Here is a 24993-nt window from a genome sequence, read left to right on the forward strand (position 1 = left end):
CTTTTATCTTTGACGTCCGTTGCTATATCTAGAATTTGTGCAAGTGGGCCTGTCATATTTAGCAGTTAGTATTAGCATACCTTGCATGAGGGATCTCTGTCTTTTTACGCATCTCGCGAAAAAGTTTCCTAAGAAAATAAACATTGTGTGGTCGATCTCCAGTTCATTGGGGACATTGTAAGCTGAGGTTACTAAACCTTGGTGCATCCTCTGAATTGGTTTCCATAATATAGCCTGCACGTATACTGCACATGAGGTCTTAAAACCCAGTCCTAAGGTCTAGGCTGCTGCAGGTCAGACATACACAGGGGGTGCCCAGCTGTGTGGCCCCCACGTTCCTCCGAAGCAGACATCTCCCTTTCCAATAATCCTAATAATATCTTCTCTTTTTATATGATGGGCCTCCCTTTTGCCTTCTCATAGCCAAAGTCCGAATCTTCTGAGGGCCTATGAAGGCCTGCGAAGGATTTGAGGGAGAACAGGACGATGGCGCTCTAACAGCAGTGTGTATGGTGGGTAGATGAATGGTCGGGTGGTCAAATGTCTCACGGTGCATCCAGTATTTGAGGAAAAACCCTAAACCTCACACAAGAGCCAAAGTCAAGACCTTGGCACTAGAAAACATATATTAAACAGTTACTGGGCACACGTGTAAGGTAAATAGTACAGATACTACAATGTTTTACACACAAGAATTTGGTCGACACCGGTTGAGTGAAAGATACGTTGTTTTATGGAGATTTCTTTCTTTCTTTCTGAGGGCCTATGTCCATCAGTCCCAGCGTCCTCTTTTGCCAAGGTGTCCACCTCTTTTCTGGGCCTTCGAGTGTTCAAACACTCCTTTGACCTTGTTGGTTTGCTTTACTTTTCAACCAATAGTTCTCTTCGGGGTAGATCGTTACAGGACAGTAAGGCCGTTCTTAGCATTAAAAGGCAATGGAGTACTTTGTCAGCCCCCTCTTTTGATTGACAGAAGGAGGGTGGGAACACACTTTCTCATGTCCCAGCACTCCATTTGCCCCAATGCATCATGGGAAATGCAGTGCATGATAACACTTGCTTCAGTTGCAGTCTTTACATTTTCACCCTTGTTGGTGCAACCTGTGCTGTGTAACCCTAGACATGTGTTTCTGGACTTATTCCTTCATCAGTAGAGAGCACCAGATCGATTTGGGGGTGCTGGAAATGCAGCCCAAAGTCTTCTCAGGTCTCTGTGCCACTCTCCGGGTGCTAGGCTTTGCATGTTTATGAGTCAACTGCCCAATTGTCACCCACCATTCAGGCTAGGTCAGTTAGACAATTTGTGCAAACATTCACACTGCTGCCGAAACCACATGAAGGCCAGATTACAGAGTTAATCATTGCCTCACACCGCAGTGAAAGTGGTATGTTCTGCAACAGACAGTTCTTCCCGCCTGCCGAGTGACTCAGATGGGTTGCAGCCATTCTGCTCAATGCCCTGTTACAAATACAGAAGGATTGCTGCACTACTGGAGTGCACTGCAGCAAACAACCACCCCTTCACCTGTGGGAACACTCCTGTTACCCAGGCCCTCAGAATCAAAGGGCAGAAAAAAAACAAAAGCAACTGCGATAGGAATACCCTTTAAAACCAACTCTTGCTGGGAGCCTAAGACGTTCCTGGGCACAACTACTGCTTGGCTGCCTAGGTCTACCCTGTGATGCAATAATGCACTTCTCAGCCTTTCCCCAGCCACCAGTCTGCTCGACTGCCGTCGCTGATGTGCGCTTTGTCTCCTAAGTTCACGACAGCATGCCCGCTTATAGTGCATGGCAGTGAGCCACCACTGTCCGAACTACAGGGCAGCTATGTGGCGGTCACAGGAAGTGTTGACCACCATTGTCATCTCACAGGACAGGACCACGCCCCTTCCTCGATGGGCATGGACCAGGCGCGAAAGAACCCTGAACGTAAGATAAGTCGAGTCGTACCCTTGGGTGCTGGGGTGAGTGGCACTCCCTGAAAGGAACAAGTAACACTTAATCCTAACAAAGTTGTGCCAGCTTAGAAAAAAACTGACATAAACTGCAATATTGCCACCATAAAACTGCAGTACACTCTATTACAGCTCCCCTGACTTTAAGCAATACTGATAAGTAGTACAAACAAAACTCCAGTGAAAAATCTTTCAGTAGTCAACTGGCCGAAAAGCAGCATAGAAAGAGGACAAAGTGGAACCTAAAGGAGATTAAATGACATGGAGGTTTTGTTATTGGTGTCCTGGGTTTTTGCAGATTCGTCTCCAGTTATTTTAGGAAATGCAGGTCTGTCTTCTGTAATGCTGTTATAGCTGCTGTGTGTCAGTAAAGGGAGGTTACAGCACAGCCCTCGCTTCTGGTCCTGACCTGGGGGGTCCTTTGCCTTCGGTGCTCCAGCTCAGATGTTGTTGTACTGCATTGTGCATTACCTGGAAAGTAAAGAGAGAAGCTCTGTCCAGCCATCCCTCCGTCCGGCCCCTCAAGTCAGTGGTACGTGACTTCCAGGAAATCTCCAAGAAATAGTCAGATCTCTAAGAGCCCAGCAAAGCAGGCTCTTGAAGATTCTTGGGAACGCAACTGTTCAAACAGTTTGTTGAGTGTGAACCTGAGCCGCGGGTTGGCGTGACCGAGGACCTGAGGTCCTGCCGGATCCTTCCTCCTTGGTGGAACTCCTAAGTGCATGACCAGTGGTTTTGAGACCGGCTCTTGCAGTTTACTGTAAGGGTCCCTCTTTAACCCATATTATTATTAATATTATTATTAAACGAGATTTGTAAAGCGCACTTGGGTTTCCTGGCGCTATAGGACAGAGGTGAAACACAGGCTGGGGGTTTAGCAAGGTTAGCAGGGTGGGGGGAAGAGGAAGGTTTTGAGCAGCTTCCCAAAAAGGAGGAGGGAGCTGCTAGATTTGATGGTCAGGGGGAGAGAGTTCCAAAACTTCGGGGCCAAGAGGGCAAACCTTCGTCCACCGAATTTGTTGGTTCTGGTTTTGGGTACGACAAGCGAGTGAAGATGAGCAGAGCGTAGATTGCGATTTGGGCGGTAAGGAGTGATGAGTGAGGTCAGGAAGGCGGGGCTGGTGCAGTGGAGGGCTTTGAACGTGAGGCAGCCCAGCTTGAAGGCCACCCTCTGTTCTATAGGCAGCCAGTGCAATTTGTGCATCAGGGGTTTGGCCGATTGCCATTTTGGAGATTTGAAGATGATGCGGGCTGCCTGGTTCTGGACTACCTGAAGGCGGGAGAGAAGTGTTTTAGGAAGTCCATGATAGATGGAGTTGGAAAAGTCCAAGCGGGAGAGCACAAGAGAGATGATTACTTGGATCAGAGCCGGTGGGGGAAGCAAATGGCTGACCTTTTGAATCTTTCTGAGTTGGAAGGAACAGGATGAAATCACGGAGCCGACATGGGGTCGGAGGGAGAGTTTGGCGTCGATGGTCACGCCGAGACTCTTTACAGAGTTCGAGGGGGTTGGTGGAAGGCCCAGTTTAGTGGGCCAGAACTGGTTACCCCAAAAAGAGGGGCTGGAGCCCGGGAGAAGGAGCTCCGTTTTCCCGGGGTTCAGCTTCAGTTGATTGGAGTTCATCCAATCTTGGATGTGAAGCATAACGGAGTGGAAGTTATCTACCGCATTGGGGGAGTTGAGTGGAAAAATGATCTGCAAGTCATCAGCATAGTTATAAACTGTGATGTCCCAGTTACGGAGTGAGTGGAGTAGGGGTAAAGGTAAAGGTTAAACAGTAAAGGTGACAGGGTGGAGCCCTGGGGAACTCCGCATGACGTGGGGGTCTTGGGTGCTGTGTAGGGGCCCAGCCGGACGGCTTGAGTTCTACCAGACAAGAAAGACCGGATCCAGCTGAGGGCCGGGTCCTGGATACCAGACTGTTCGACACGGTGAAGCAAGATGTTATGATCAACCTTGTCGAACGCGGCCGAGAGGTCCAGGAGGGTCCCCGAGTCGGCGTTTCTCCTCAGCGTGTCCAGAACGGCTAGGATGACAGCTTCAGTGGAAAAGGAAGGCCTGAAGCCGGCCTGATTAGGCTCCAGGTAGCAAGAGGTCTCAATAAAGTTGGAGAGGCATCTAGTGGCATGCGCTTCGAGTAGTTTGGAAAGATAGGGCAGAAGCGATATGGGGCGGTAGTTGGATAATTCAGCTGGGTCCGCGCCAGGTTTCTTCAATAGCGGGACTAAGATAGCCTCTTTGAATGAGCTGGGGACAGTACCTGTGCTGAGCGAGCCGTTCAGTAAAGGTAAAATGCATTCCGGTAGGGACTGAGGGTGGACAGCCATCATTCGGGGAGCCTGATTTTATCCGGGACGCAAGCTGTGCTAGGGAGGCAGGGTTGATGGGGGGGAATTCGGTGAAGATGGATGAATTGTTGAGGGGAGTGTCAGAAGTAGTGGTCTGAGGGACAGTGGGGATCGATGCTTTGATTTTATTAATTTTTTCAGTGAAAAAAAGATTGAGAGCGTCACAAGTTTCTTGGGTGGGGGTTTGGCCTGGGAGGGTTCTGTCATCAGATGTAAGTTCATTCATAATTTTAAAAATTTCTTTAGATTTGTTGTCCGAGGTTGAAATTCGGTTGGAGAAGTGGGCTGATTTAGCTGAGGCGATTGCGATTTTGTAGTCTCTCCTCGAGCCGAGGTGTATTGCAGTCTGTCTGGTTCAGAGTAGTTGCGTCTCCATGTCCTATCCAGCTGACGTACCTTCAGTTTGAGTTTTTTGAGGTCGTCCGAGAACCATCTGTGGGACTTGTGGTGTCTGGTTGGGGGGAATTTGATTAAAGGGGCAAATTGGTCACTTTCTAGTTTATCGATGTTGGTTCGCGAATCGAGGGCAGGCTGGGTATCCGGTTTCTCGTTGGATAGGAGAATGAAGATGTCGGCGTGATGTTTTACCAAGGAGCGGGTGTTCAAATAGAGGACCCTGATGGTAGTATTGCTCTCGGTAGTTTGGGTAGGGGGCACGCTCCTACTAGTGGGGCGCCGATCGGACAAAGTGATACCGGTCATGGAGATGCGTCTAATGGTGGAGGGGGAGGGCGCAAGGTTAGGGAGTTGTAGATCCCTCAGGGAGTCAGCCGAGTATGAGATAGAATAGCCAGCTTGGCTGGCCCCTGGCGCGGACGGGCGCAGTCGGGCTTACCTTTGGTGCGCCTTCGGCGCGCTGACGCTCGCCCGCTGCGCGTCCGGGGAATGCACATTAATGTAGGTTGTAGTGGGCGTGGCCTGGCAAGAGTGGGCGTGGCCAAGGTCTTGGCGCGAAATGGCGTCAGTGGCGATCTCAACCCGCGGCAGCGCTAAGTTCCGCTGCCGCGTTGGAGTACCGACGGAAAGAGCGGTGCTTCACTTTTGTCCTGAGCCGCAGCCAGGTGGGGTGAGGTCTGCACATCTTACATATCGGTGAACAACCGAATCTGTAAGAAGATACGGAAGAGTACACCTAGGAGGTCCAGGTGACTTTTATACCAGTATCTGATTTGTTTCACTTTCTTAGAACACTGTTTCTCTTTATTTTGATTCACTCCTTGGTTCTGTGTGCAGTAGCAGTAGTCGTTTTTTGACAAGGTCCTGAAGAAAGCAAGGCCAAGTGGCCATCATTTGCTGAAACATGTTGACCACGCTCCACTACTAGACAGTTTATAAATTTCCTCTGTCTGTGCTATTTTTAACTTTGGCATTGGAAGCTACATCCGAATAAAATAGTTTTCTGCTTCCCAAACCAATTTTAACTACACCTTCTTCTCTTTTTTTGCTTTCACAGCTTTTTTGCACTGCACTTTAGTTAGTTACCCCATGAGCCACACCACTCATATATATCTACAATCAATCACTTCTGACGAAAAAGTGACCCCACACTGCCCACTGAAGGGACCCTTTATCATCTATTAGGCCCTTTTCTGTGTGCCATCAGGCAGTTTGTGGTGTGGGTCTTTGGAACCCCAAATGATGAAGGGCGGTTCCGAGTGGTGACTGATGGGAGTTCAAGACCATACACTTGTTTGGCTTATTTTTATTAGATTAGGAAGTGTTGGAATATGGCTAGTAGTATTAGTTCTCAGCCGCTACCCAGACATCCCTTGTTATTGTTTTGACCCTCTGGTACTCTTGTTGTTGCAAGTACATCCCACCAGTCCTCGACAGACTGCACTGACTTCCATGCATCTTCTGGATCCGGCCCTGGCTGCTCTCTATGGTCCTTGCGGCTCTGCACCAAGGTGCGCCCCCAGTTCGAGTGTGAGGTGGAAGATCTGTCCTGAGATCTTTGGACTCTAGCCTCATCTCTGGCCATGGGTACCCAAGCTTCCTCTAAAGTCGTACCCCTGTTTCCGCCCAGGTCGGACTAGGACAAAAAACAGGCCAGGGCACCAAAATAAAAGTGGCCCCCATTAGCAAACCAAATAGTTGAAAAAAGTGTCCTACGTTTGCAAATCAGAACCATTTTTAACTTGTAAAGGCATGATGTATTGGTATTTAGCAAGGTATGTGAAACTGCATGTATTTGTGTTTGCTGTTGGCAATGTTTGTGGTAATATTTGGGAAATCAACAGTAAAAACAAGCCCCCATACGCCTAAAAAATCATCCCCCACACCGGTCTATCAGACCAGCCATTCAGACACTGCCTGATTGCCCAAAAGGCCAGTCCGACCCTGGTGTCCACCTCCTTTCTCTCTTGGCTCTCATCACTGCAGCCATAAGGTGTCCCAGATTATTCTTTTTTTTGGGGGGGAAAACCTTTTTATTTTCATCTCATTGTCAGGAATTTACATACATCCATTAACAACAGTCTTCTCCATTTGCGATAGCTTAATACAATCTTTGGACACTGCATACATCACAAGGTTCAATACTGTCCACTCCTCATTTTCATTATTGAAACAACCCTCCCTCACCTCCCCCACCCACACTATTGCTGACCACAATCTCATTGGAAGTCTCCCCTCAAGTCAAGGGCTACTTTCAGGGGTCCATGATGTATGCGGCGGTTCACAAATAGTCCCCCGGGATTCGTTCCATTTCCCCCATATTCTCAACGATTTTTTGGGGCATCCCCAATGGGTGTAAACTGCTTTTTCAGCTACCATAGCCGTGTCTATATCATTCTCCCATTGTAACTGCGTGGGTACCACCCCAGAACCCCAGTTCCTTGCTATACTTCGCTTCGCCGTCGCCATCCCCAGCGTTGCCCATGCTTTCAGCCCCATTTTCAGGTCCGTTGGTTGCCATATATTCAATAGGCAGCACTTAGGGTCTGTCTGGATCTCCACCCCACCCACTTCCGAGATCTCATTTAAAACTTGCTCCCAGTAGGATTGTATCTTTGGGCAGCCCCATATTATATGAAAGTATGTCCTGATTTGTCCGCAGCCCCTCAGGCAAAGTGAATTGAGTGCGTGTCCCAGTTTGTGTATCGTGGTGCGGGGGTAATATATACGATGTAGCACTTTCAGCTGTACCAGTTTTAAGCGAGATGGGATCGCCGCCTCCCTGGCCGACGCCAATGCGTCCATCCAGTCTGAGTCCTCTATTTCCCCTAGTTTCACCTCCCATTTGCAACGTAAGACTACCGTGGGATCTGGGAGATTATTTATTAATTTACGATATGTCTGTGATATGAATTTTTTGTCCATGTGGTCTGTGAGGAGTCTATCCTCGAGGGGTGATGCGTCAGCTAGTTTAGTGCCCGTGGGGATAGCGCTTTGGAGTGCAGGCCTGATTTGGATATAGCGGTATAGCTCCGAGTCTGCCAGTCCGTACTTCTCTTGGAGTGCCGTAAACTGAATGATCTCCCCTCTTACCCACAGCTCGCCAATTCTTGTGATGCCTATTAGGTCCCATTGTTTGAACCCTTTAGTGTTTGCCAAGGTGCCCAGTCGGCGCGTTTCCCAGAGTGGAGTGGCCAGTGTAATCACCCCCTCCCATCCCAGGGTTCTCTGTGCAGTGTGCCAGATTTTGACCGTGTGGGCCGTGGGGCCCGTCAGGGTGTGTCGTCTCTTGTTTGTGTAAAGGGCCTTCATCAGTCGATCTACTGGCAACACATCCCTGTCTAATCGGTATGCTGGGTCGTCGTGTGGGGCATGAAACCATTGATTGATTATCGCTAGCTGTGCAGCCCAGTAATACAACTTGACGCTTGGTAGGGCTATTCCCCGTCAGACCAACTGCGTATCAATTTAGATTGTGCTATTCGGGTAGGTTTTCCGTCCCATAATAAGGAGGAGACTTCTGCTTCGATGGCCTTAAAATATGAGAGTGGGACCAGGAAAGGTGTATTTTGGAGTGCATATAGGAACCTAGGGAGTGCAAGCATTTTAAAAAGTGCTGCCCTTCCCAGTAGCGTCAGCGGAAGGGACTGCCAGTGCATAACGTCCGACTTCAGTCTCTGCAGGGGTCTCACCAGGTTTTCTTCCATAAATACGTTATCCTGGGGGGGGTGACATAGATTCCTAAGTACCTAAATCCCCTGGTCACAATCTGTAATGGACAGTCTGGGGGAATCGTTGGTTCTGGGCCGTGTAGTAAATAGAGTAGTGATTTTGACCAATTTATAGTATAGCCTGACTTCACTCCATATACTGTGATGATGTCTAATAGGGCCACCAGGGACTCTTTTGGGGGCGTTAAATATATCAGTACATCGTCTGCGTAAAGGGAAATATGCTCATCTCAGCCTGCCTCCCATGTCAGTCCTCAGGGCAACAGTGTCGTGCGTATCCAAGTCTCGAGTGGTTCCATTATTAAGGCAAAGAGGAGTGGGGAGAGCGGGCAGCCCTGCCGCGTTCCACTACCCAGTGTAATCTCCCTTGATATATGACTTGTCCCAGACTTATTGAAATACTTTTATTGATAGTTTAGCTTGAAAATGGACTATCAGCAAATCATTTCCTGCTATTTCCCTTGCTTTCACGCAGGCGTACTTAATATATTGTTTCTCATGTGGGAGATTACTTAAATTGTAAAAGCTCCAGTCGCAGGTTTTTCACCTGCCGTTTACATGTATGGTGGTACTTCCTGCTCAAGGGTGGTACTTCCTGCTCAAGGGTGGGACTTCCTACTTAGGGTGGGACTTCCTGCTTAGGGTGGGACTTCCTACTTGAGGGTGGGACTTCCTGCTTGAGGGAAGCAATCCTGTTGTGTGGAAGAGCTTTCTGTCTATAACGCATCCTGTTTGGAACGCTACAATCAGTGGTTAAATTCCCCCTTTTATGTGTTAATGTTCTTCCTGTTTGTGTGACTACTGTTACCGGCTTGTTGTAAGGTATGGTGATGCCCACTAGGGTGACCTATAAACAGGGCCGCAGATATTATGCGATTGTGTGGCTGTGGCGTTTTTGCTTTATTGTAGATTTGCCGCATTTGTCTCATAATCCATCATATGCTGCATATTCTGCAGATTTTAACAAAAAAAGTTTGTTTCTAGCCTGTTGCTGCACAATGGAATTTCCTGTGCAAAGTTCGACTGGTTACCTTTTTGTTGCTTTTTTCTATATTTGGGTGTTAAACTGGTACTAATGAGGTGCAACCAATGCCCAGACAGTGTTAACACGTGTAAAAATGACAAAATAATGAAGTATACTATCACAAAATGTGCCACATTTGCAGCCTAATTTGCCTTTTCTTGCTGCATGATTTACTCAACTATACCGCGTAATTAAGTCCTACTGTGCTGTATAATTCCAGTGGCCTTGGATATAAATTGTACATTGAAACTCTTTTCGAAGTGGCTTGCAGTGCTGTGCTCTGATATCTCACCCTCTTTTCTTCCAGCTCTGCGTGCAGTACATCACAGACACCCTCACCGTGGAGCTGGCCTGCGAGGCGCTACAGGTAAGAGACTGACCAACCACTGTAATATATAACAGCGAAGCGCGTGTGTGTGACTGACTCCGCACCAGCCCCCCGACTCTCAGAGGTAGCAGCCTGGGAGAAATGCCATCTTTGAATGTTTGGGGAGAGGAGTTGGCCTAACGGCGAGGGTGTCCGATCTTGAACTAGGTTTGAGTTTTGGCAATGACATCCTGACATCCTGTAATTCTGGACAAATCACTTAATTTCCCCATGCCTCACAAAAAACAAGCATTGGCATAGCATATAGGTCTCGCCTTTGGGAACTTAAAAGTGTTTAGCCAGAGATATTGACTTTACATATGTCTTTAAGCTGTGCTGTACAGAAGTCTGCTGCTGAAAAGTTATACTAAAGAAGTGTCCATATTAAAAAAGTATTAAAAATAATGTCTTGAGTTTTTTTTGTCCTTTCAATGCTGGCAACTTGTATCTACCTGTCCCAATAGTTGGTTGCTTGTGTTTTTTTTTGGGGGGGGGCATAAATAACAGGAGGGTGAAGGTCAGTCAGTCAGTTAGTGAGAGTGAGAGAGTCAGTCAGTCAGTGAGAGTGAGAGAGTCAGTCAGTCAGTGGAAGTGAGAGAGTCAGTCAGTGAGAGTGAGAGTCAGTGAGATAGTCACTGAGAGTCTGTCAGTGAGAGTCTGTCAGTCAGAATGAGTCAGTGAGAGTCTATCAGTGAGAGTGAGTCTGTCAATGAGAGTCTATCAATGAGAGTCTGCCAGTGAGTCTGCCAGTGAGTCTGTCAGTTAGAGTCTGTCAGTTAGAGTCTGTCAGTGAGAGTCTGTCAGTCAGAATGAGTCAGTGAGAGTCTATCAGTGAAAGTGAGTCTGTCAATGAGAGTCTGTCAATGAGAGTCTGCCAGTGAGTCTGTCAGTTAAAGTCTGTCAGTGAGAGTCTGTCAGTGAGAGTCTGTCAGTGAGAGTCTGTCAGTGAGAGTCTGTCAGTGAGAATGAGTCAGTCAGTGAGAGTGAGTGAGTCAGTAAGTGAGAGAGTGGGAGAGTCAGTCAGTGAGAGAGTCTGTCAGTGAGAGTCAGTCAGTGAGAGCGAGTGAGTCAGTCAGTCAGTGAGACCATATTAAAAAAGTATTAAAAATAATGTCTTGAGTTTTTCTTGTCCTTTCAATGCTGGCAACTTGTATCTACCTGTCCCAATAGTTGGTTGCTTGTGTTTTTTTTGGGGGGGGGGGCATAAATAACAGGAGGGTGAAGGTCAGTCAGTCAGTTAGTGAGAGTGAGAGAGTCAGTCAGTCAGTGAGAGTGAGAGAGTCAGTCAGTCAGTGGAAGTGAGAGAGTCAGTCAGTGAGAGTGAGAGTCAGTGAGATAGTCACTGAGAGTCTGTCACTGAGAGTCTGTCAGTCAGAATGAGTCAGTGAGAGTCTATCAGTGAGAGTGAGTCTGTCAATGAGAGTCTATCAATGAGAGTCTGCCAGTGAGTCTGCCAGTGAGTCTGTCAGTTAGAGTCTGTCAGTTAGAGTCTGTCAGTGAGAGTCTGTCAGTCAGAATGAGTCAGTGAGAGTCTATCAGTGAGAGTGAGTCTGTCAATGAGAGTCTGTCAATGAGAGTCTGCCAGTGAGTCTGTCAGTTAAAGTCTGTCAGTGAGAGTCTGTCAGTGAGAGTCTGTCAGTGAGAGTCTGTCAGTGAGAATGAGTCAGTCAGTGAGAGTGAGTGAGTCAGTAAGTGAGAGAGTGGGAGAGTCAGTCAGTGAGAGAGTCTGTCAGTGAGAGTGAGTCAGTGAGAGCGAGTGAGTCAGTCAGTCAGTGAGACTGAGTGAGTCGGTCAGTCGGTGAGAGTGAGTGAGTCAGTCAGTGAGAGTGAGGGGGAGAGTCAGACAGTGAGTGGGAGAGTCTGTCAGTGAGAGTCTGTCAGTCAGAATGAGTCAGTGAGAGTCTATCAGTGAGAGTGAGTCTGTCAATGAGAGTCTATCAATGAGAGTCTGCCAGTGAGTCTGCCAGTGATTCAGTCAGTGAGAGTGAGTGAGTCAGTAAGTGAGAGAGTGGGAGAGTCAGTCAGTGAGAGAGTCTGTCAGTGAGAGTGAGTCAGTGAGAGCGAGTGAGTCAGTCAGTCAGTGAGACTGAGTGAGTCGGTCAGTCGGTGAGAGTGAGTGAGTCAGTCAGTGAGAGTGAGGGGGAGAGTCAGACAGTGAGTGGGAGAGTCTGTCAGTGAGAGTCTGTCAGTCAGAATGAGTCAGTGAGAGTCTATCAGTGAGAGTGAGTCTGTCAATGAGAGTCTATCAATGAGAGTCTGCCAGTGAGTCTGCCAGTGAGTCTGTCAGTTAGAGTCTGTCAGTGAGAGTCTGTCAGTCAGAATGTGTCAGTGAGAGTCTATCAGTGAGAGTGAGTGTGTCAATGAGAGTCTGTCAATGAGAGTCTGCCAGTGAGTCTGTCAGTTAGTCTGTCAGTTAAAGTCTGTCAGTGAGAGTCTGTCAGTGAGAGTCTGTCAGTGAGAGTCTGTCAGTGAGAATGAGTCAGTCAGTGAGAATGAGTCAGTCAGTGAGAGTGAGTGAGTCAGTAAGTGAGAGAGTCAGTCAGTGAGAGAGTCTGTCAGTGAGAGTGAGTCAGTGAGAGCGAGTGAGTCAGTCAGTCAGTGAGACTGAGTGAGTCGGTCAGTCAGTGAGAGTGAGTGAGTCAGTCAGTGAGAGTGAGGGGGAGAGTCAGACAGTGAGTGGGAGAGTCTGTCAGTGAGAGTCTGTCAGTGAGAGCGAGTGAGTGAGTCAGTCAGTGAGAGAGAGCGGGCCAGTCAGTCAGTGAGAGAGAGTGGGGGAGTCAGTGAGAGTGTTTCAGTGAGAGTGTCAGTTAGAGTGTGTCAGTGAGAGTGAGTCAGTCAGTGAGTCAGAGTGAGTCTGTCAGTCAGTGAGAATGAGTCTGTCAGTCAGTGAGAGTGAGTCTGTCAGTCAGTGAGAGCGAGTCTGTCAGTCAGTGAGAGTGAGTGAGTCAGTCAGTCAGTGATAGAGAGTGGGAGGGTCTGTCAGTGAGAGTCTGTCAGTCAGTGAGAGTCAGCCAGTGAGAGTCAGTCAGTCAGTCAGGGAGAGAGAGTCTGTCAGCCAGTGAGAGAGAGTCTGTCAGTCAGTGAGTGAGTCAGTCAGTCAGTAAGAGAGAGTGGGAGAGTCAGTGAGAGAGTCTGTCAGTGAGAGTGAGTCATTCAGTGAGAGTTTGTCAGTGAGAGTGAGTCAGTCAGTGGGAGAGTGAGTCAGTGAGAGTGAGTGAGTCAGTGAGAGTGAGTGAGTCAGTCAGTCAGTCAGTGAGAGTGAGTCAGTCAGGGGGTGTGAGTGAGTCAGTGAGTGGGTGAGTCAGTGAGAGAGAGTGGGAGAGTTTGTCAGTGAGAGTCTGTCAGTGAGAGAGAGTGGGAGAGTCAGTCAGTGAGAGGGGGAGAGTCGGTGAGAGTCTGTCAGTGAGTGAGAGTGAGTCAGTAAGTGAGAGAGTGGGAGAGTCAGTCAGTGAGAGAGTCTGTCAGTGAGAGTCAGTCAGTGAGAGCGAGTGAGTCAGTCAGTCAGTGAGACCATATTAAAAAAGTATTAAAAATAATGTCTTGAGTTTTTCTTGTCCTTTCAATGCTGGCAACTTGTATCTACCTGTCCCAATAGTTGGTTGCTTGTGTTTTTTTTGGGGGGGGGGGCATAAATAACAGGAGGGTGAAGGTCAGTCAGTCAGTTAGTGAGAGTGAGAGAGTCAGTCAGTCAGTGAGAGTGAGAGAGTCAGTCAGTCAGTGGAAGTGAGAGAGTCAGTCAGTGAGAGTGAGAGTCAGTGAGATAGTCACTGAGAGTCTGTCACTGAGAGTCTGTCAGTCAGAATGAGTCAGTGAGAGTCTATCAGTGAGAGTGAGTCTGTCAATGAGAGTCTATCAATGAGAGTCTGCCAGTGAGTCTGCCAGTGAGTCTGTCAGTTAGAGTCTGTCAGTTAGAGTCTGTCAGTGAGAGTCTGTCAGTCAGAATGAGTCAGTGAGAGTCTATCAGTGAGAGTGAGTCTGTCAATGAGAGTCTGTCAATGAGAGTCTGCCAGTGAGTCTGTCAGTTAAAGTCTGTCAGTGAGAGTCTGTCAGTGAGAGTCTGTCAGTGAGAGTCTGTCAGTGAGAATGAGTCAGTCAGTGAGAGTGAGTGAGTCAGTAAGTGAGAGAGTGGGAGAGTCAGTCAGTGAGAGAGTCTGTCAGTGAGAGTGAGTCAGTGAGAGCGAGTGAGTCAGTCAGTCAGTGAGACTGAGTGAGTCGGTCAGTCGGTGAGAGTGAGGGGGAGAGTCAGACAGTGAGTGGGAGAGTCTGTCAGTGAGAGTCTGTCAGTCAGAATGAGTCAGTGAGAGTCTATCAGTGAGAGTGAGTCTGTCAATGAGAGTCTATCAATGAGAGTCTGCCAGTGAGTCTGCCAGTGAGTCAGTCAGTGAGAGTGAGTGAGTCAGTAAGTGAGAGAGTGGGAGAGTCAGTCAGTGAGAGAGTCTGTCAGTGAGAGTGAGTCAGTGAGAGCGAGTGAGTCAGTCAGTCAGTGAGACTGAGTGAGTCGGTCAGTCGGTGAGAGTGAGTGAGTCAGTCAGTGAGAGTGAGGGGGAGAGTCAGACAGTGAGTGAGAGAGTCTGTCAGTGAGAGTCTGTCAGTCAGAATGAGTCAGTGAGAGTCTATCAGTGAGAGTGAGTCTGTCAATGAGAGTCTATCAATGAGAGTCTGCCAGTGAGTCTGCCAGTGAGTCTGTCAGTTAGAGTCTGTCAGTGAGAGTCTGTCAGTCAGAATGAGTCAGTGAGAGTCTATCAGTGAGAGTGAGTGTGTCAATGAGAGTCTGTCAATGAGAGTCTGCCAGTGAGTCTGTCAGTTAGTCTGTCAGTTAAAGTCTGTCAGTGAGAGTCTGTCAGTGAGAGTCTGTCAGTGAGAGTCTGTCAGTGAGAATGAGTCAGTCAGTGAGAATGAGTCAGTCAGTGAGAGTGAGTGAGTCAGTAAGTGAGAGAGTCAGTCAGTGAGAGAGTCTGTCAGTGAGAGTGAGTCAGTGAGAGCGAGTGAGTCAGTCAGTCAGTGAGACTGAGTGAGTCGGTCAGTCAGTGAGAGTGAGTGAGTCAGTCAGTGAGAGTGAGGGGGAGAGTCAGACAGTGAGTGGGAGAGTCTGTCAGTGAGAGTCTGTCAGTGAGAGCGAGTGAGTGAGTCAGTCAGTGAGAGAGAGCGGGCCAGTCAGTCAGTGAGAGAGAGTGGGGGAGTCAGTGAGAGTGTTTCAGTGAGAGTGTCAGTTAGAGTGTGTCAGTGAGAGTGAGTCAGTCAGTGAGTCAGAGTGAGTCTGTCAGTCAGTGAGAATGAGTCTGTCAGTCAGTGAGAGTGAGTCTGTCAGTCAGTGAGAGCGAGTCTGTCAGTCAGTGAGAGTGAGTGAGTCAGTCAGTCAGTGATAGAGAGTGGGAGGGTCTGTCAGTGAGAGTCTGTCAGTCAGTGAGAGTCAGCCAGTGAGAGTCAGTCAGTCAGTCAGGGAGAGAGAGTCTGTCAGCCAGTGAGAGAGAGTCTGTCAGTCAGTGAGTGAGTCAGTCAGTCAGTAAGAGAGAGTGGGAGAGTCAGTGAGAGAGTCTGTCAGTGAGAGTGAGTCAGTCAGTGAGAGTTTGTCAGTGAGAGTGAGTCAGTCAGTGGGAGAGTGAGTCAGTGAGAGTGAGTGAGTCAGTGAGAGTGAGTGAGTCAGTCAGTCAGTCAGTGAGAGTGAGTCAGTCAGTCAGGGGGTGTGAGTGAGTCAGTGAGTGGGTGAGTCAGTGAGAGAGAGTGGGAGAGTTTGTCAGTGAGAGTCTGTCAGTGAGAGAGAGTGGGAGAGTCAGTCAGTGAGAGGGGGAGAGTCGGTGAGAGTCTGTCAGTGAGTGAGAGTGAGTCAGTCAGTGAGAGAGAGTGGGGGAGTCAGTGAGAGAGAGAGTGGTAGAGTCTGTCAGTGAGAGTGGGAGAGTCTGTCAGTGAGAGTCTGTCAGTGAGAGTGAGTCAGTGAGAGTCTATCAGTGAGATTGAGTGAGTCAGTCTGTCAGTGAGAGTGAGTGAGTGGGAGAGTCAGTCAGTGAGAGAGTGGGAGAGTCTGTCAGTGAGAGAGTGGGAGAGTCTCAGTGTGAGTGAGAGTCAGTTAATCAGTGTGAGTGAGAGAGTCAGTGTGAGTGAGAGAGTCAGTGTGAGTTAAAGAGTCAGTGAGAGTGTGAGAGAGTGAGAGTCTGTGAGAGAGTGAGAGTCTGTGAGAGTGTCAGTGAGAGTGTAATAGTCAGTGAGAGTGAGTCAGCCATTAATGTAAGGCATTTGCAGTTAGGGTGAGTACTCTAAAGCTCAACTTTTATTGTGACAATGGTTCGAATATAAAACCTGTACATGTTTGCAGAGTTTAACGATTTGTGGCTATTGGTAATGCTCTGAGGATACTACATTATTATATAATTTTATAAAACAGACTGGAGAACGGTAGTGAGGTGTCTTATCGCCAATCATTGTTTTACTTGGAAAGGTCGTGCCCCCTTGCACTGCAAAGCCCACCAAAGACGGGGCTTATAATGTGACACTTAATGGTGTCACAAACATATTGAGATCTCTTTACTCAGCGAACAGACACTTGAGCGTTTTTAAGACTTTAGCCTCGCTAGTACACAGTCGTTTATGTCCAACTTCTCAGATAGACTTTTTTTTTTAAACCGATAGTATCTGTTGGAGTCATGTCATGCATACACAATCTGAAACTGCTTGTTTTAGGGAACAAAATCAAGTAAGCTGTTCAAGTTATTAATAATGTAAGTTTATGTATACAATATAGCAAGTAGTTTAGTGGAGTGGTGTGGCTCACTGGTTAGAGGCGGCAGACCCGTAAGCAGAGAACGGCCCGGGACCAGGGTTCAATTCCCGATGCGGCAGGGTCGTGGACCAGGGTCAAAAAACGGACTCGATAATTCTCGCCTCGGTGCCTACTCTAACCAGGGAACACACTCGGCAACTCTGGGCATTAAGCTTGCCTCATCTCTACAACGGCCCCCCACAGACGCCGGGGATGCCTGGTTTCACCCTGGAGATACCCAGAAAGGGACCATCTCACAGGGAAAACCAGGACGGGTTCCCCAGCGGTCTTCAGCGCCAGGATACTCCATTGAGTCGCAGTGCGCTTTACAAGTACACCCACATTTACATTTACATTTAAAGGCTGCAGTGATCAGCAAACGTTTTACCAACCTGGCTGATTCTGAAAACGTTTAAAAAAGCATGTGTTTGTTGGCCAGGAGTGGTGCGTGCGTGTGTGCGCAGTCTGCTCTTTCTCGAAGCACATACTCGTGCTTGTGGTGCGCTCCTGCAAGGTGGATGCCACCACAAGCACGAGTATGTGCTTCAAAAAAGAGCAGAACGACAGCTAATGGTCTCCTAAGCAACGCATGCGCGCTGCGTAGGCGAGACCTCATGTAATGCAACTGGTGCCATGTAAAGCGCTCTGATACCCGATTCGGGTCAAGTTCGCGCTATAATAAAACTCTATAAGATAAAAAAATATATAAATATACATTCCGTCCGCTTGAGAAAACATCTGGAGGGTGCCAGGCAAGGAACTTTGCCTCCTGTAACTTCAACAGGTAAGTAATCAGTCTGTCTCACGACTGGTGACCCTTGGTTACGGATTCTTAAGATTTTTAGGAATGAAACTTTAGTGTCACTTTAAACTGCCTCAAGCTCGTTCCAACCTGTCGGGGTGAGGATACCTGATGCACACATATCCTGTGCCACATACTCTGAATGCCAGGGCTGGTTTCTTTACGAGGTAGGCTTACTTTCTCCTTTACAACTTGTGTGTTATAAATGAAATCTCTTGCTCTAGGCTGGGGGTGAATCCCAACCCTCACCCAGGGTTGCTTTGACCTCCCCTTGTAACACGGGGTGAAGGGGTCTTAGAGAGCCGCGTTGTATGTACATGGTATGTTCTATTGTGTGTTTGTACAGAACGTGAGTATCACCTCTACATGGAAGACATAGAACTGTCTGGAAAAAGTGGCCCGAGCTCGGGGCCTGACTGAGGCTCTGACCTATAGAGGAGTCCGCTGCCTGCACGTGCTTCTGACGACATTAAAGTGACAGGTAGGGCACGGAAACCGAAGGGGGTCCCTCTTCACACTTCACAACGCTGATATTTCACTTGCTGACTCTGATATGAAAGTGTGACGCACACACAAAGGGGCTAGCAGTCCTAAAAAATAGAAGAGGGGAGAACTAACCAAGTTAGGTAGTATGCAAGTTACATCACGGCGCATGACATCACGGTATGTGGCATCGCCGAATGTGACATCATAGGAAGTGGCATCACAACCCATGACCTCACAAGAAGTGACATCACATGAAGTCACATCAGATCTTACGACCACACAAATATGTTTAAGGAATGCCATAAGTACATTAGTGTGCATTACAAGACTTAAATGAATTGTGTTGGGGTTGTGCCAAAAAAATCTGGGCCTCAATTTATACATTTAAAAAAACTCAACTCTGGCATAAAGAAATTCACAACAAGGAGATGCATGGCGGTAAATCTCTTCTGTCTAATTGGTTTTAACGTGTGCATTTTAAAATATCTTATGGGCTTAAGGTACCTGCTGCAGGAATTTTTGTGAAGCCAGTAAATCTCAGGGAATAATAATAATGGTGAAACCACTGGATTTTAACACATTTGCTGGAGAGAGCTGTGTTTTGTCTAGTCCCAGTTCTCAATCAAAGTAGCATAGAGGGTTAAAGTGACCTGCAAAGCACATCATGTCACATGAAAATGACCGATCTTGAAATTATTTTATGTAGATAGGTATGCTGGTCACTGTGTTTGGCACAGTGATCTCTTTATTACTTCCAGTTCATAGATTTCAATCCTTCTAATATATCACAGTAAGCAATGTAACCCTCACTGTCTTATGTAACACATCTTGCACATTGATTTACACACATATGATTTGTTGTCCATGTATAATGTGTACGTGTAATGCAGAGCACTCCGACGCTCTGCAGTGGGATAAGTAGCGCTATAAAAGAAATAAAACAAAATACTTATGCCCACTAGTCCTCCTGAGGTTTAGCCCATCAACCTGGACTCTCCAGCTATCTCTGTCCTGGTCTTTTCTTTCAATCTGACTCCAGGTGTAACCATCTCCCTGCAGTACGCCTCGAGGCCTAAGGCGCAAGGTGTTTCTTGGCCTTCCTCTTTTCCTTTTGCCTTGAGGGTTCCAGGTGAGACCTTACCTGGCGGTGTCTGATCCGGGCTCGCGGAGGGTGCGACCTATCCAGCCCCAGTGTCTTTTTATGATTTCTTCATGAGCAGGGAGTTGGAAAGTCTGCTGCCAGAAGTCGTTGTTGCTGATGGTGTTTGGCCAGCGGATTCTGAGGATTTTCGTCACAGAGGTGCTGCTGAAAGTCAGGACTTTTTTGTGGTGGTCACTGTTGTCCTCCAAGTTTCTGCTCCATACAGAAGGACAGATTTTATGTGGTGTTAAAAAGCCTGATCTTGGTTTGCAGCGTTAGGTCCTTGGAGATGCAGATCTTTAGCTGAATGAAGGCAGCTCTTGCTTTGTCAAGTCTTGCCTTGACGTCAGCATATATTCTGTCCTGCTTGTCTACGACACTGCCCAGGTAGGTGAAGGCCTCATTCCTCTTCCAGTGGATCGCCTACGAGAGTGACTGCAGGTGTGCTGCCTGTATTAGCCTTCAGGATCTTGGTTTTTCCCCTGTGGATTTTGAGGCCAAGTTGTGCTGATGCGGCTGCCATTGTTGGTATTCTCCATATGCAGATGGGTATGGGAGAGTAGGACCGGGTCGTCTGCAAAGTCAGGTTCGTCACGTTGTGCCCAAGGTGTCCTCTGGATGCCATTTCTTCTTCTTGCAGTAGATGACTTCATAATCCAGTCTATGGCCAGCAAGAAGAGTACAGGCAAGAGCAAATAACCCAGGCGGACTCCGGGCCTCTCTTGTAAGGCTTCAGTGAGTTGTCCTCCATGGACTATCTTGCAGGTCATTCCCTTGTAAGAGTTTCCTGATTATTGTTACAAATTTATATGGCACACCTTACTGGCAGAGGAGTTTCCAAAGTGCTTCTCTATCCACGCTGTTGAATATCTTCTCATGATCGATGAAGTTGACATAGAAGGGGGCGTTCCATTCCAGCGACTGCTCAATGATGATGCGCAGTGTTGCATTCTGGTCTGTCCAGGATCTATCTTTGCTGAAGCCAGCTTGCTGGTCTCGCAACTGAGCGTCGACTTGTTCCTTCATTCCGTTCAGGATGACTCTGTTGAACACCTCGCCTGGCGCTGATAGAAGAGTTATCGCTCTGTAGTTTGCACAGTTACTCAGGTCACTTCTCTTGGGGATCTTGATGAAATATCCCTCCTACCAGTCTCATGGAAATAGTGGTATTTAAATTGTATTTTGTATAAATACTGGAACAGACCAACACATCTGGCATTCTTACAGTGCATGCATATCTCTCATATACAGAGACTGAACAAAGTCAAAACCATGCCTCTGTGGTTATGGTATTTTTGCCTGTCATGAGCACTAGAATGTCTCCTTCTCTCAAAGCACCCTGTGAAGGCCGGCCCGGAGCATTGGGATCAATATCTGCGCTGGACGTTCCATTGAGCGGGCGGGCCGTGACGGAACCGCTCCGTCATAAGCACAGCGCACCCAAGGCTCGTGACGGAGCAGTTCCGTCACGAGCATGGGAGCGCCACGCGGCCCCCTAGCGCTGCGGCGGAATTGCCGCCGCAGCGAAGGGGTTAAAGGGTAAAGAGCCAGAATGTTGACACCTGGTCCCCTTGGCCCCAGACCTGTGCGGATAACCGTTAACCATGTTCAGTGTGTACTGGATACCGGGAGTAGGTCCCAGCCATGCCACACACACCAAGCGTCCATGCAGCCAAGCACCACGGAGTACGGGCTGTGGGCATTGGGTGTGGCCTTTAGCCTTGTCCTGACCCTTAAACTACTTGTAGAGGGTTTGACCAGCCAAGGCCATGTGCCAGCAAAAAAGCTACGCAAGGCATTTAGCGGTGCAGAGAAGCCTGTTGGTGGAGCATGGCAAGGCAAGAAAGTTTCCTTCTACCCAGACTACGGGTCTGGGACTTTCAGAGTGCACTAAACTTGTGTGTGGGATTGAATCGGAACAGTGCTCTTTTCTGCTTTGCACCATCTCTACCACAATGGTTGAAGTAGGAAAAGAGGAATGGGACAAGAGGGAAAAAGGGAGGAACTGGATTCCACCGCTCTGCCTCATCACGTCTGTTGGTGAAGGGGGGTTGCAGGCTTCTGTGTATCGCTGCAAGATGACAAGACCCCTTAAGTAACTTGCCATAAAGAGAGCTAACCGTTGCTTCAAATGTAGGTGGACATTCCTAAGCAATAACTTGGGCGGGGAGAGGATGATGTGGCACAGCGGCCAGAGCTGCTGACTCAAGATTTGGGGATCCTGGTACGAGTCTTGGCGGCGCATTACATCCTGTAATTCTATGCAAATCACTTATTCTGTCTGGGTGATGAATTGTTACATAAATATGCTGCAAGAGTAAAAGGCAAAACTTTATGAAAATAGAATTCCAAAAAAGCGGATGATCACAGCATTTCGGCTGTAGGAAAATATGCTATAGCCAATAGAAATGGAAGAAAGGTAAGTAAGTGGCTCGCACAGGAACCAATGAGAAGCCAGGAATGAGAGGAGGCCGGATTTGAGTCTCTTTTTAGGTTATATTAAAAACAATATATTTCTCAAGCACAGTGTAAGCGTTGTGCAGGCAAAACCTGAAAACAAAGGTTAAAAGGATGTTATAGTTAGGTGAACATGTCAGGTAAAACATACAGTTTTAAACTAACAAAACCACCAAACTCACCAGTTATTGTTATCTCAAGTAACTGTAAATTGTGTCCAAAAGTAACTATATCTTGCACCCCTGCCATTCACAATGTTGTCATCAACGATGCCATTTCAGATCTTGCACTGATGTTATTAATGATGTCATAGAACATATTATGAGTGATTTAATATGTAAGGCAATTAGCAGTGCCTGGCAAAGACAAACACAGAATGCACGTTGCGTCCAGGCCCTGCGCCCATTCCCCGCAACGCACGGCTTTTGGCTGTGCATGGCATAAGGTTGTATGCAGGGCCTGGCTATGGCCTGTAACATTATAAAGGGTGTCACTTTAACTAAGGCAGACCTTTTGACTTTATCAAGGGGTCAGCACATCAACATATATAAATCAGACCTATTGGCTTTGTAAAATAAAATCACCAATAATTATAATCTAATGTATATGTTATACATACACACATTCTCTCAGGGATGGTCCCAGTGACCCACTGGAACCACGTTTCAAACTATATACGTTCACACATTGCCATGTTTAATTATAGTGATTGTCATAAAATATTTTCAATAAAGCATTTATAAATGAATAACGTGTCATTAGGCTTTTTCTTACATTTTAGAGACCACAAAGCATAGCCATAGAACCAATCAAGAGGAGGCCCTGAACTCCAGCTGAAGATCATACAGCTCCAGCATGGAGTTCGTAATCGAATCAAGTTTAAGACTTTATGCATAGTTTATAAAGCACTACACAATCAAGGCCCGCAGTTTCTTAGGGATCAGTTAATTCCATATACTCCCGCCAGAAATCTTTGTTCTGCCACCTTGAATCAGCTAGCGGTGCCACGGACAAAAACTGTTACCTGGGGTGACCGCCGATTTGTGGTGTCGGCCCCTAAGCTATGGAACACTCTTCCAGAATCCATCAGGACCAACCCCTCACTTCTGCTTATTCGTAAGCGCTTAAAGACCTGGCTTTTTAACCAATAAAACTGTAGCGAAAACACTCTCTGAAGATCGTAGTTGGTTTAGCGCCGAGACGCCTACGGGTATTCGTTCGCGCTTAATAAATATCAATAATAAATAAATAAATAAATAAAATATTATGGTAAGCTCTCCTGCGGTTAAGGATCATGGCCGGACTGGCTACCGGGCAGTTGTGTGTGCTGCCGAGCAGGGGGGTGATTTCTCCGTGCTATGGGCGTATTTCGTTGATGGGGACCTGCGTGCGCTTTGAAGAAAAAAAAGCTAAACGAATTTCGTTTTGCACACACAGGTCCCCATCAACGAAAGCATCCCCCTGCTCGGCAGCACACACAACTGCCCGGTAGCCAGTCCGGCCCTGTTAAGGATTCAGTGACCCTGGAGACTTACTGTTCTTATTTTGCTGGGGGGCTGCTGCACTCCAGGCAGCCCTCCACAACATTAAGGGACACCATCAGGATAAAAGAAAAAATACTATAAAGCCCGGCAGTGCATTATGGGGCACTCTTTGCTCGGCGGAACATTGAATAATAAATGTCCTGTCAGGCTGTGACAAACACCGTAAGGTTGAAATGTGTTGCCATTTACTAAAGCATCATCTTGGAGCGCAGTCATGTATTGCTTTTGGAGGGACACACAGAGGCAGAACTGAACTTTAATTTGGAAACAGCACTTGCACCGGCGCAGTAGGTGGACGGAACCAGTGTTTTTGCAAGGGAAGAGAATGTGTACACACAAACACGTGTTAATCCTTCTTATTGAATGTTTTTCAGTGGTATCCAAGCTGGTATTTTACAGAAAAAGATAAATTCACAGTGATTAATTAATTTACCAGATAATTGGCTTCTCTAAACAAACTAAAAACTTAAACAGAGCATTTCATCTTCTTTTAGTGCTGGTAAAGAAAAAAACACTTTTACAATGACCGTGCTAATTTTAGAAAACTAACCAGCACACGTCACAAACTCTCACATGAAAGCACTGCCTTGAAGCAGGCATCTACCTATGAATCATACCAAGTGTGCGAAAATAAATATTGTAAAGGCAGAACCCTGTCAGCCAAACGTTACATGGTCCATATTGCACTTTACTGTCTTTCTTTATATATTTGTTGTAAAACGTACTCTGTAGTGTCAATGTACTACAGAAGAATAGTACATTTTAGAGGTGCAGTAGCTTTCATGGAATATATACACTGCAAAACATAAATACATTAGCCCAACAATCAGTATTTAGTTGGGACTCCCCTTACATACCCTTCCAAATATCGATTCTGCCTCATTTGAAAACCCAAATTGTGATTTGGTAATGTGTTACTGAAACTTAATTTTAGTTTTGTACATTTAACACAAAATGTTGTAGTTGCAAAGACTCAAATTTGATCTTTGTGACCATAACTTTGCTTTGTATGTCAGACCCTTTATCTTGACATTGAGAAGAATCTATTTAAAGTGAGAGGGGCCGATTCACAGAACTAACTTAAGACAAAATCCTAAACGTACTACTTTTGGTATTCACAGAAGTTAGGATTTTGTCTTAAATTTGTCTTAAGACAGACTTAAGACAGACTTAAGTTAGGATTTTGTCTTAAGTCTGTCTTAAGTCTGTTTTAAGACAAACTTAAGACAAAATCCTAACTTCTGTGAATACCAAAAGTAGTAAGTTTAGGATTTTGTCTTAAGTTAGTTCTGTGAATCGGGCCCAGTGTTTTTAAACGTAAACTTTAAAATGTTCCCAAACCCATGCCAATTCCATTAGCGATCCAACAGGCAATTCAGTTGTCATGTGCAACCTATATGTGTCCTAAATTCTTATAAAAGGTGGGGCAACATTATGGTCTATCATATCAAACGTAAGAGGTTTTTGTACAGCGCACATGTTACACTTGTGTACTTCAAAGTGCTATCGTATGGGATGATGAAAAAAGAAAGCCCTGTGAAATAAAATGCTTTTTTCAAAACATATTTTATTTGCATTTCCAGCCTTGTGTGGCCCGCAGGCCCTACATTATATATGCAGTGTTTAAAATATACGAGTATGGCGCAATTTTCTTTCTGGCGTATACATATCATAAACAAGACCGTAACAAATGTGAACAACATCATGTGCTGTGGCCGGGGCATATCTCCCTAGGGGCTCCTATCCGCATCTAGACATCGTCCGGTGTATGTATAGTGAGCTGGTGTTGGGTATCTGTATCTTTAACTGGGTGTATCTTTTGTACCAGGTGGCAGAGGTAGCAATAGAATGCCTTGCTAGGCGGCCAAGCGCTTCAGTATCTTAGGGTGAGTACACCACGTTCTAAGGAATTAATACTTGCTTTAACCCAATGACTGCGGCGCAAATTCCGCTGCGGTGCGGGTGATTTATGGAGTGGCCGTGT

The 24993-nt window shown here is 46.9% G+C and overlaps 1 protein-coding gene across 3 annotated transcripts in view; it reads left to right on the forward strand.

Annotated features, from left to right (window-relative positions):
- Window positions 1-24993, forward strand: part of BTBD19 (BTB domain containing 19) — a 1311048-nt gene that overhangs the window by 890576 nt on the left and 395479 nt on the right. For all 3 annotated transcript variants that reach the window (XM_078671753.1, XM_078671755.1, XM_078671754.1), the window contains exon 4: window positions 9766-9825. In XM_078671753.1, coding sequence (XP_078527879.1) covers window positions 9766-9825 — 60 coding nt within the window. The remainder of the gene's footprint in view (window positions 1-9765; window positions 9826-24993) is intronic.

This window comes from Lissotriton helveticus, chromosome 1_2 (genome assembly GCF_964261635.1).
Source record: "Lissotriton helveticus chromosome 1_2, aLisHel1.1, whole genome shotgun sequence".
Lineage (NCBI taxonomy): Eukaryota > Metazoa > Chordata > Amphibia > Caudata > Salamandridae > Lissotriton > Lissotriton helveticus.